Below are 12,516 nucleotides of genomic sequence, written 5' to 3'. Positions count from 1 at the left end.
ACAAGTAGGGGGAGTGGGAGAGGAAGAAGCAGGCTCACAGCAGAGGAGCCTGATGTGGGGCTCGATCCCATAACGCCGGGATCACGCCCTGAGCCGAAGGCAGACGCTTAACCGCTGTGCCACCCAGGCGCCCCAGCAATAAGTTATTTTTAATTAAGTATGTACATTTATGGGGTGCCTGGGTGGCACAGTCGTTAAGTGTCTGCCTTCGGCTCAGGGCATGATCCCAGTGTTCTGGGATCGAGCCCCACATCAGGCTCCTCTGCTAGGAGCCTGCTTCTTCCTCTCCCACTTCCCCTGCTTGTGTTCCCTCTCTCGCTGGCTGTCTCTCTCTGGCAAATAAATAAACTCTTAAAAAAAAAAAAAAGTATGTACATTTTTTTTGACAATATGCTATTATACCTTTAATTGACTACAGTACTGTGCACACATAACTTACACGCATGAGACACCAAAAACTTAATTTTGAGTTGCTTTATTGCGATACTCGTTTTATTGCAGTGGTCTGGAACTGAACTTCACCACAGTATCTCTGGGGTATGCCTATAGTTTTTAGGCAAATTATAATTTGAAGAGAATTCCCTGCTTTCCTGATTGCCTTAAGGCTAAAATAATAAAATTAAAGACAGTAAATAAGATTACTTGTTTTAGGAATTCAAAACACACAAGCTGAAAATATGTGAGTGTAAGTATTACGAGTAGGTCAAAAGTTACTATTTTCTCTACATCACAGCAGCTAGATCAGTCCTGTGTTTATACGATCTCCCCACAATACATCTATCATATAAAAATGTGAAGCACAACGTACCTAGTGAGTTTTACCTCAATTCTGAAGAAATGTTTATTGTCTGAATTTTTAACACTAACAAATGACCTGCCACATTGGGTTTACATTTGTAGCTTAGTCTCTCACTTTGGATCAAAGCATGCTTTGTGGGATAGAATGGTATTCCTGTATTATGATATCAGAAGGCTAGGGATATCCTTCAAATCAAAATTTTCCTATCACACATTTTATTAAAATTCTCAAGTATAAAATCCATAAGAAATCTAATAGGCTTTAAATATTCAGTTAAGATCTTAAGACATGAAACTGGAAAGTCTATTAAAAACATGAGAGTAATTTTCCAAATAAATTTCCTTTTCCCTATCTTGTCCTTACTTCTCTCTGAAATGAAGAGCTGGACAAGATGGAAAATCCTTTCTTTAATAGAAACAAGAGAAAGTAATCTTTGTTGAAGTAAAGAGTTCAGAGCCAATTCCCTGGTAACAGGCAACTCTGAGTGGTAACCTGCATAGCACTGTATGAAGGTGAGGCTAGCTGGATTCATTTTGTCAAGCACTTACAAGGTCCTGCCTTAGGCTGAGTGTTTTTCCTTTTTGAAAATTGTTTCATTAAAACCAGCAGCTCAGGGTGAGGCTAGAATAAAACTGTTTTCTCCTGCACTAATTGTTTCTTTTCCTAAATTCTAAAAATTAAGGAATTTGAAATAAGTATGGTATAAAAAAGAGTAGTTAGAATTACCTTGTTCAGCTACTCTGAAAATCACACACACTATAGGAGTCTCTGGAATCAGAAGTCAGACCCAGTTCTGGGGACTTCCTCCTTGTCATTTAACAGTAAGCCTAGGTGTATCTTGAAGTTGTCTTGAGTGCCTAGCTCCAAATCTATATTACTTAGCAACACTGATATAAGAATAGCTTTAACCTTCATATAACTTCTGAAAATGAAAAATGTCATGTTTTAAGAAAAAGGAAGCAAAAGAAGCCAACAGCTCATACCATGTAAAATATATTAACTTTCATTTTAAAATGAGAATTTAAACTTAAGGAAGGCAAAAGCATGTTGACATTCATAGCACAATGAAAACATTCTGAATTCAAAGTGTCAGTGTGTTTCTGGGTGCCTAGGTGGCTCAGTCGGTTAAGCGTCTGACTCTTGGTTTCAGCTCAGGTTATGATCTCATGAGATCAAGACCTGAGTCAGGCTCCCCGTTCACGGGGGAGTCTGCTTGAACATTCTCTCCCACTGCCCTTCCCCCAACTCGTGCTCTCTTCCTCTCTAAAATAGATAAATCCTTAAAAAAAAAAAAAAAAAAAAAAAAAAAAACCAAAAAACCCAAGCCCCCCAAAAAACAAAGTGTCAGTGTGTTTTTAAGGCATTTGAGTCAAATTATGGCCTGGAGTACCAGACTTATTCAATCAGAAGTATTAAAAACACTTACCCCATTGGTTTAGTGGTAGTGTTACCATAGCTGGCAGGAGCTGAGGCCATCTTGGCAAAAGCCCTATGAAATAAGAAAGTTATATTAGAAGTTGATTATCATAGCTAACATTCAGCAGCACAGAATTAAAAACTCTATTTAGACTGTAACTTTTACTATGCAGACATTTTCTGAAAATAGTAATCAGTTTTCAATACAATGTTTCAGTACAATCAGCACTGGAACAAGTATATAAATACTGATTATATGATTTGTAATCATGTAAAATGATACCCAAGTACAGTATAATTAGTACTGAAACACTGAGATTCTTAAAAAAACACAAATGCATTCATTTCCCAAAGTTCAAGATTTTTTTCCTTTTATTATATCTGATCCTTAACATAAAACAGACTTGCTGCCTTAAAAGAACAATCACATACTGATTAAGTCTCTTTATTGTTCCCCACATTCCATACTCCCTCATCCCCAGACACATCTTTGCTCACGCTCTCCTTTGAGGGGGATAAACTGCTTTCTTCTCCAACAGATACTGTGCATTTCCTTCTCAGACTCAGTTCAAAACCACTTTCTTCATTAACACTATTCTAATTTTACTACCCAATGATTTCTCCTTTTAAGAGCTAGATTCTACGACACATGCTTTTATATTTAATTGCATATAGTCATTTATTTTCAGTCTTTCTAAATGTTCAGAATCTAATTAACTAAACTACAGAATTCTTGAAGGCTGGGCAAAAAGATGGCACTTAGATATATTTTTAAAAATATTTCCCTTCTGAGAATATGTTCACTGTAGAGAATCCAGAAAACAGTATGCTCCCAAGAGAACCCTACCACTTTAAGGATCACTATCAGGATTTTTTTTTTGTATATTCTTCTAATCCTTGGATATTTGTATATATAACATATAGACTTTCAAAAACAAGATTGATATCATATTGCAAATACTGTTCTATAACATTTTAACAGCATACCATAAATATTTTCATGTGACCCAATATTCTATTATAATAATCCTAATTATTTCAACTGTTTTTATAAAAGGAAAAAAGTCTACTTAAATATGAGAAAATTTCATGAGAGTAAAAAAGGAATGAGAATCACTAAGATGTGATAGTTAAGATGCTAAAAATACTCTATATTTCAATCTGGACAAAATTTACTGATAATACCACCAGAGAAATCCCAAACACAAAAATCGCAATCTTGTTCAGAAAGGAGGATGTGAATCAAATGTTTTCAGAAATAGACTAGAATTTCTGCCTTCAGCAAGTATTTATTTTTTCACTAGAATCAACTATATCTAAATAATAAAGAAGGTATATAATAGGGGCGCCTGGGTGGCACAGCAATTAAGCGTCTGCCTTCGGCTCAGGGCGTGATCCCGGCGTTGTGGGATCGAGCCCCACGTCAGGCTCCTCCGCTATGAGCCTGCTTCTTCCTTTCCTACTCCCCCTGCTTGTGTTCCCTCTCTTGCTGGCTGTCTCTATCTCTGTTGAATAAATAAATAAAAAATCTTAAAAAAAAAAAAAAAGGTATATAATGGTACATTTTTATGGCTGAACATTATGTAAACAATAAATATCACCACTGAAGAAAATTTAAAAAACCACTATTTAAGAAAACAAACAACAGGTAAATTGAAAGTTAATGGAAAACTAGAATACAAAACTATCTATATGATAGATATCATTGTCAAGACTTAAAAAATACGTGTAATGTGCATATAAAAAGATATATGCTAATGTTTAGTTGTAGGCTCTGGATGATGAGATTACAGGTAAATTTTTACTTTATACCTGAGTTTTCTAAAATTTTCTTTGAAAAGTGGTATTACTCATAATTAGAAAAAAACTGTTAGAAATTACATATTTTATAACTATATAAAATGATGCCCAAGACTGGCTTTCCTCTTATAACAACAAATGTTTGATTACGGAGTTCCACACAAATCATAATGTTAAAAAGCAATGACATATGCCACACAGCCAAATGTCTAAAGGGTATGTATTATAAAAATTGTAGAAGGCAGTTTTCAGTTTCTCTTTTTAAATAGACATTTGTTGTATGTTTTTCTTACTGGAAGAACACAGTCAAATAAAAAGAAATTTGAAAAAGGAGGTGTGTCTGGCTGGCTTAGTCAGTACAGCATGTGGCTCTTGATCTTGGGGTCATGAGTTCGAGCCCCACACTGGGGGCAGAGATTACTTAAAAAAGAAAAAAGAAGGTGCCTGCCTGACACTCTAGTTGGTGGAGTGTGCAACTCTTGATCCCTGGGTTATACGTTTGAGCCCCATGTCTGGTGTAGAGATTACTTAAAAATAAAATCTTAAAAAAAAAAAACTCATAAAAAAAAAAATCCGAAAAAGCAAACAAAAGTATAGATAATAAAAAGCACTCAAACTCAAAAACTCAGAGATAACCCCTGATAACAACTTGGCACATTTCTTAATACAATTGAGCTTGGAAAGCTATTCAATCTTGTAGTCTTAATAACTTTAAGAAATATTTTGACGGTAATGTTTGTTGTAGAAAATCTGGAAAATAAAGCACACAAAATGAAAAAATTCTACTACTTGGAGTTACCCACTATTAACATTCTAATGTATGTCATTTCAGCTATGTAATCATATGTGTATGTTCATATACACATATACACACATAGAGATGGATGGATAAATGTATAGATAATAGAGATCATTATTGTAAAAATTGTCATCTAAGTTTTGGCTCAAGTATCACCTACTCAGAGACTTTCCCTGATCTTCTCGACAAATTTAACTCTCACACCCAAGTTAAGATCTTATCACTTGCACTCATATGTGGAATTTAAGAAACAAAACTGATGAACATAGGGGAAGAGAGGGAACAATAGAGTAAGATAAAAACAGAGAGGGAGGCAAACGATAAGAGGCTCTTAACTATAAAGAAAAACTGAGGGTTGCTGGAGTGGAGGTGGGTAGGATGGGGTAACTGGATGATGGGCATTAAGGACAGCACTTGATATAATGAGCACTGGGTATTATATGCAACTGATGAATCACGAAATTCTACCCCAGAAACTTCATAATACACTGTAAGTTAACCAACTTGAATTTAAATAAAATCTAAAAAAAAAAAAATCTTATCACTTGGTGTTATTTTATCACTTAGTATGGTTTAACATTATTCTGTTCATTTTTTGCTTATTGGTTGATTCATTGTTCCCTCCATGTAAATTCAGTGAGCATAGGGGCTTCCACATGTTCACTATTGTATTTCCAATGTCTAGAAGAATCCCTAGGCATAGAGAAGAGGAATCAATGAAATCAATGAATAGTGTTATAAACTATTTTTTCACTTTATCATGTAACATATACATTTCCAGTGTTATATTAAATAAGTCTTCTACAACATGTTTTTTTCAATTGTACTGTATCTTATGGAAATTCCTATTGTAGGACATTTAGGCTGGCTGCTTCTAAGATTTTACAACACCAATTACTTCTTTGGGATAAAACCTTAAGAGCAGAACTGTATGGTCAAAGATTTTTTTTTTAAATTATTTTTACACCATCTAGCGAAAATTGTGACAATTTATGTTTTTAATAGCAGAATATAAATACACCAGTTAACCTGCCTATATCCTTGGCACAGCACTTCACTAAATCTTTGCCCTATGTTAATCTCCATTTCTCTATTAGTGAAATTAAAATTTTCTTCTAATGTTTTTGAGACATTTGACCCAAACATTTCAGTCTTCAATGTTCTTATCAATGAAGAAAATACAAACCTGTCTAGGAAAGAACATTATCACCATTTTATGTAATTTTTTTTTTTAAAGATTTTATTTATTTATTTGACAGACATCCAGCGAGAGAGGGAACACAGCAGGGGGAGTGGGAGAGGAAGAAGCAGGCTCCCAGTGGAGGAGCCCGATGTGGGGCTCGATCCCATAACGCCAGGATCACGCCCTGAGCCGAAGGCAGACGCTTAACGACTGCGCTACGCAGGCGCCCCCATTTTATGTAATTTTAAGTTGTGGACAGGGAGGGCCAGATAGGGAAATATTTATGCCACTGAATAAAAAAGAAAAAGGTACTATTAAATTTCTTGGTAACACTGCCATTTTCTTGGGAACTCTATTTCCACTGTACTCCCTTATATAAGAAAAAAATAAAACTTACTTCCACTGTTTGATATATTGTAAGGGATTAAGGTTGCATCCTGCATCAGTTAAAGCTTTTTTGTATTGCTCCAGATCAGCCTGAAATAAGCAAAGAACGGTATCATAAAAAATTTTACTTTTGTGAAAGAGAAGACCATTTTGTTTGTTATTATTTGATTAATCAAAAAGTTAGACCAAAGGCATGAGTTTAAATTCTAGGCACCCAAGCAGAGTGGAGTCATATTTTAAATGAGTATATAAGTGAGCACCTGAGACAAAAATCACATCTAATGAAAATTACCTTTGACAGGCTCCCAAAGCACCTATCCAGTATTTCGTCATCCCTCAGTGAGTCCAACAGAGCCAGTTTTTTCTCCACTTTTGAAATACACTGCCTTTCCTTGGGATAAGCACTAAATGAAACATTTGACTCAACCAAGAATATTTTAAAACCAGAAACACAAGGGGACATTGTGACATGACACGGACTGAAGGGAAATTCAGATTCAGGTTTTCCCCTCTCACATGCACTCCGGTGGTCCAAATTCATTAACTGAGTATCAGGCGTCTTACACTTTTTAAACTGTTGTTTTCTCTTTCTTGCTATTTTTATTTCCTGATGAGCAAGTTTAGTTGAATTCCTGCACTTTGTGAGAGCCTACCATCATGGTGACTCCATTAAAAAAATTTTACAAGATAGAAATGTAAAGCTCACCTTCAACCAGAGATGTTTACTACTTTGCATTTTTGGGGCTATCGGGCTGACTTCAGTAGTCATAATTTGCTTTAAACCTCTTAATGGTCACTTAAACTTATGAAAAGACACAGTCCATACCAAAAATAAATAAAAATAAAATAACATGGTCAAGTTAAGGGAATGTGGAATTAAGTTTTAAAATCATAAATTCTTAAGAAAATATTATAAATAGGCTATAATCCTCTCTCTCTCTCTCTCTATATATATATATATACCCCTGTAAGACTCCCCTAAGATATAGGTATGAGATACTTCTGAAAAGAAAACTATACTTTCATATTGAATTAAAATAAAAGCTATATACCCACAATAAAACAGAATTGCCTAAAGCAAATACTGGGTTTAGTTTACTGTTTTAACATGACAGAGATTTTTGACCAAAAGAAGTGTTATGATCTACCAGACTTTAAAAAAAAAATGCTACCAGCGAAGGAAAGAAGTTTATAACAATTATATCATTCTAGATGTCATCTCTACAATTCTAAAATTCTTTTGCTTGTTGCTCATCCAGTAAAATTTCACTAAGTTAACATTAGAGAGAGTTAGCAGGTCTCCAACCCGGCAACAACATTGATACCAAAATCACCAATTGCCTTCAAAGTCAATTACCTATACATACTTAAATTTTATTTCTTCTTCAAAAGCAATTGATGGCCTATCACAGAAAAAGAAAACAACAAAATTACCCACAATCCACTCTTCCAGTGGGGGGGGAATCTTCTAGAAAGGAAAAGCTGTCATTTTCCAATCATTCTGAGAAATTTATTGATATAAAATTATCTGACTGCAATACAAAAAATGTCAACTTTATTTTTATATGAATCATATGACAGATATAAATCTGAAGTTAAATTTCATTAAATTAAATTATAATATTTACATAACTTTTAGGAACTCTGGGTATTTTCTCACAACTAACTCCTTATATTCTATAACGAACATTAGTTTTTAAGAACCTTAAAATATTACCAAATTTTTACTTTAAAGATGAATTCATTGGAAGACATTAGTGGCCATAGCTCAAAGAAACAGAGCTTTTAAGATCATCACATAATGAGAAATAAGACCAATGTTTCAAATAGCAAACTTGGTTAACTTAGTTTATCATAGCTATTTTCCAGAAATAAGAATTTTGGCCATTTAAATCCAATTCATATTCCAACAACTTAAAAGTGGTCAGACATTTCATGAATGCATAGTTCCCTTGGTGACAATAAATATTGCTATAAAACTCAGCTGTAAATAGAAACAGCCTTAACAAATTGTTTTTCTTTTAAAGAAAGGAATGAGGTAGTTATTTGGCCATGTGATCTGGTCTTCTACTTTTAAAACAAATATTTCCCCTTCTACCCAATAACTGAACAAAGAGGACATACCTCAGAGGGTGCTTGCTGTGCACTTATATAATAAATAAGAAACAGCCTCATTTTATCTTCTGGAGTTCCTGCTACATAGGGGAATATAAATAAAAAACTTTCATAATTCTTGTTAAGTATTATGGTTAACACAAGTATATAAAAATTTAAGGCACATAAATGTGATAAGATAAAATATGGTTCTTGATTCAACTGACTTAAGATTATAGGCACTTTAACTATAACCATGTACAATACAGATATAGAAACAAGATTAAATGCTGTGGGATTAAAGGAATGGAATATAAGTATCTCCATTCTAGCTTTCAAAATGTCTATAAGAGATTTACCTTTTAGATAAAAACTAGGAAAGAAAGACAGACATAGGTAGGGTAATCATATAATTCTAAAACAGGATACTTCTGAGATGGGAAGGGGATGCCAGTAATTATTATGTAAGGACAAGAGATATAAGAATGAGACTGTTCTGGGCAAACAGCTGTATGGTCATTCTAGACGCTGGGTTATGAAACTTCGGTACTTCTCAAAAGCAGGGTCACTATATATATGTCTCTTTGTGAAGGGTATTGTATCACTTAAAAGGTTTGGGAAAAGAATACATTTATATTAAAATAAACACTGTTGTATTATATAAAAAATATTTGCCTGAAATTGTTTAAGACAAACATAAGATTTCAAAGAAATTTCTTGCTTGCAGTGGGTTTGATCTGCTACTCCTATTACCCAGAGCCCAAAACTGTACAGAGAAACTCATTTATTCTCCCCTCTGCTACTGGCTGTACTCTGGTGCAAAATGATAAAGCACTGGTCAGAGGTAACTCAGTTTCACCACCAACAAATAACAATATGCACTTTCACTTCAAAGTGTATCCTAATACTCAAGAACTCGGAATTGTTATACTTTATTATAGAATAAAAACAAGGAAAATTTTTTCAAAACATGACTAATGAGGCATCGATTTTTTTATATGGTTCAGAATCCAGATAACCCTTCTCAAATTATCCTTACTCCCTGAATAAGACAAAGAATGGTAGTAAAGATCAATGATGGGTTTTCCAAAGTTCTGATATTTATAGATAAATACTATATCTGGGACATTTCGAAAATTAGGTTATGAAATTCACAGTCTTAAGTCCTAGGAGAAAGCTGCTATTTTTGTTTAGCAGGTAATTAGCCTGGTTGGTTTCAGGCCAAAGTTCCTACAGCTTTCTGTGGGTCCTAGTTCCATCATTGACTTATAGTTTCAAAACCTTCTGCAGTGCTATTGGGATCTGTCCAACCATCTAATAGCCACTATGGGAACTGGGAAACTGTCTAGCCCTTCAACTCTTAGTCTTTGGAATAATACTGTTTAGGATCCAATTCACGTATATGCAGCTCAGGGGTGAGCCCAGGAATTCATAAACAACTTTATGAGGTTGCTTTCCCGAGCTCCTTCCTCTCTACAATCTCCCTGGTAGCTTCCAATTCCCTTGGCCTTCCCTTTTTGGTGCTCCAGCCTGAAAGCTTTGCCTTTAGTTACCCTGTTCCGTTGTGCATTTCCTGCACCTATGACTAAGCAGTTAGAAGACAAAGGGAAAAAAAGCAATGAGGTTTGTTGCAGGCTCTTGGGACCACCGCTCCTAAAATGGGAGAGAAAGTCTTCCCTCCCTCAGAGTTTTAGGGGCCTGAAGATCCTTGCTATTGTTTTTAACTTCCTCAGCACAGCCTTTCTAATAGTAGGCACTTATTCTGCTTAAAGAAGAGTTCCCATTCTCTTCCTCAAGGAGAAAAACATTTTATAGTTGCGATAGGCTTAATAAAAGCCCTCAAAATTTCTGCTAAGGGTTTTAACAATACTATCATGGTAAGAGCTGGAGAGTATCCTGATGCTTATAATGGTATTAATCACAGAGGAATCAAATGGAAATTATAAAAATGCATCCTTTACAACTGCAAGTACTCTAGAACCTACAACCAGCAGCCTAGATCCTATTGTCACACCTAAGTTTCCACTGGAACTACTCTCAATTTTAAAGTCAGTTTCCTTACTGAGTAATTGGATATCTTAGAGAAAAGTTTTAAGAAGAATTCAGAAAGCTTTTTATCTCCCTGAACAATTTGAGAGTAAGTTGTTGACCTGCTGTCCCATCATTCCCAAATGTCAGACATTCTCCAATTAAGCTCAATATAACAACTATCAAAATTAGGAAATCAGCACTGATATATTACTAACATCTAATCCTCAGATGTCATTTCAAGTTTCACCACTAGTCTCTATAACATCCTTTATGACAAAAGGATCAATTTCAGAATTATGTGGTATGTACAGCTGCCACATAACATACAGTTACCTTCTTCTGAATGAAACAATTCCTCGGTCTTTCCTTGACTTATATGGTCTTGATGTTTTAGGAGATCACAGGCTGGTTTTTTTTGTAGAATATTTCCTCATGATCGGATTCAAGTTATATGCCTTTGGCAGGAATATCACAAGCAAAATACTATATTCTTTGTATTACATCCTACTGGGTGGGGCATTATTTCAGTATGTCTCATTACTAATGATGTTCACTGTGATTACCTAGTAAGGGTTCTATCATACTTCTCCACTGTAAAGTTAGCTTTTCTCTTTGTAAGTATTTGTAGGGAGGCAATTTGAAACTAAATATTCTGTAAAACTTTAATTTATTCATTTACTGTATCTCTAGGGACTGATGGCTTCCTATTTCATTCAGTGAGTTATAAACTGTTACCATTATTTATTTTGATGCTCATGATGTCATGATTTGGCCACTAGGGGCCTCTTCAAGCTGACTTCTGGGTCTCTTTGACATGTCCCATCACTTTCTGAGTACTTTCCTTGCTTTCTGACACAACAAAATGTTCTAGGCTCATTTTGTACTTTCTCTTCCTACCTCAGCCTTGGAATCAACTACTTCTCCAATGAGTCCTAGTAGAGTATGGTATTTATAAGCTAAAATCTTTACCACTGGAATACTGTTGCTCCAGCCCGGCTTAGTTGGCTAGACTAGGAATACATATATCTATATTTATTTCTCTGACAAATACATAGTGAAAACACAGGTCTACAATGGCACCTCCAATTCCAATCCAACATTACAGGGCTCATTAGAGTTTTCTCCCTTTCCATATTTATAACTTCCTTCTCTGAGAAGAGGAAACCTGGTTGCCTCTGTATACACTTATTTAACCAGTCTGTGGTATGTAACAAATATCCTAACTCTGCAGCCATCCCCTGACTGCATAGATGCCTTCTCACTCCATTTGGGCTCTGATTCCCTACAACGGACTCACTCACATGCCTGGCCACACTTCTCACCCCACTTGGACTGATGGTGGGTTGCTCCTGTGTACAGTCACCTTCCTCAATCTGTTAGGGCTTTTATATACCATGTTTTCACATACGTATGTGAAAGCATTTCACTGGGACTTCGACACTTCATGGTAGATCACCAGTCTTCCCTCTACCCCACATGTGGTTGTCCTTCTCATCCTGCTCAGGTTTCAAAATCTTGTTCTGGGCTAAAGTGGCACCAGACTTCCACTTTGCATGAATGCCTATCTTGCTCTGCCATACTTAATGTCTTTACAAATAAACTGAGAAAGTAAGGGGAAAAAAATGAGGAAGGTTCTGATTATTTTTCTATTAACAAATTTATTTGCTTCAGCTTTACTCAAAACTTATTGTAAATAACGAGGAATAGCTCTGAAGTGCCGGCTGGATTATATATTTCACATTTTTTCATTACAAAGTGTAAATACCTTTAGGAGTTCAAGCCCCGCATTGGGGGTAGAGATCACAAGTGTAAACACCTTCAAAATGCTAGGTTCTCACTACAAATCTAGCTTCTTATACATTTTCTTATAGCTTCTTAGAAGTTTTTAGGAGTAGAATCTCTAATTACAAACAATTTGGAATTTATTATTTTTCAACTTGGAATAAAGTCTAAAACTCACACCAAACTCTAACTCAAAAACCATCACCATTCAGCTAAATAACTTGT

At 35.2% G+C, this 12,516-nt stretch overlaps 1 protein-coding gene across 1 annotated transcript in view; it reads right to left on the bottom strand.

Annotated features, from left to right (window-relative positions):
• Positions 1 to 12,516, bottom strand: part of SCFD1 (sec1 family domain containing 1) — a 98,038-nt gene that overhangs the window by 21,740 nt on the left and 63,782 nt on the right. The window contains exons 16-18 of the mRNA XM_008710393.2: positions 8,509 to 8,579; positions 6,395 to 6,474; positions 2,226 to 2,288 (exon numbers count right to left, since the gene is read on the bottom strand). Of these exons, the coding sequence (XP_008708615.1) occupies positions 2,226 to 2,288; positions 6,395 to 6,474; positions 8,509 to 8,579 (214 nt within the window). The remainder of the gene's footprint in view (positions 1 to 2,225; positions 2,289 to 6,394; positions 6,475 to 8,508; positions 8,580 to 12,516) is intronic.

The sequence above is a fragment of the Ursus maritimus genome, unplaced genomic scaffold, assembly GCF_017311325.1.
Source record: "Ursus maritimus isolate PB19 unplaced genomic scaffold, ASM1731132v1 scaffold_36, whole genome shotgun sequence".
NCBI lineage: Eukaryota > Metazoa > Chordata > Mammalia > Carnivora > Ursidae > Ursus > Ursus maritimus.
The sequence above is the reverse complement of the archived record's forward strand: the minus strand, read 5'-3'. Positions and strand labels throughout refer to the sequence as shown.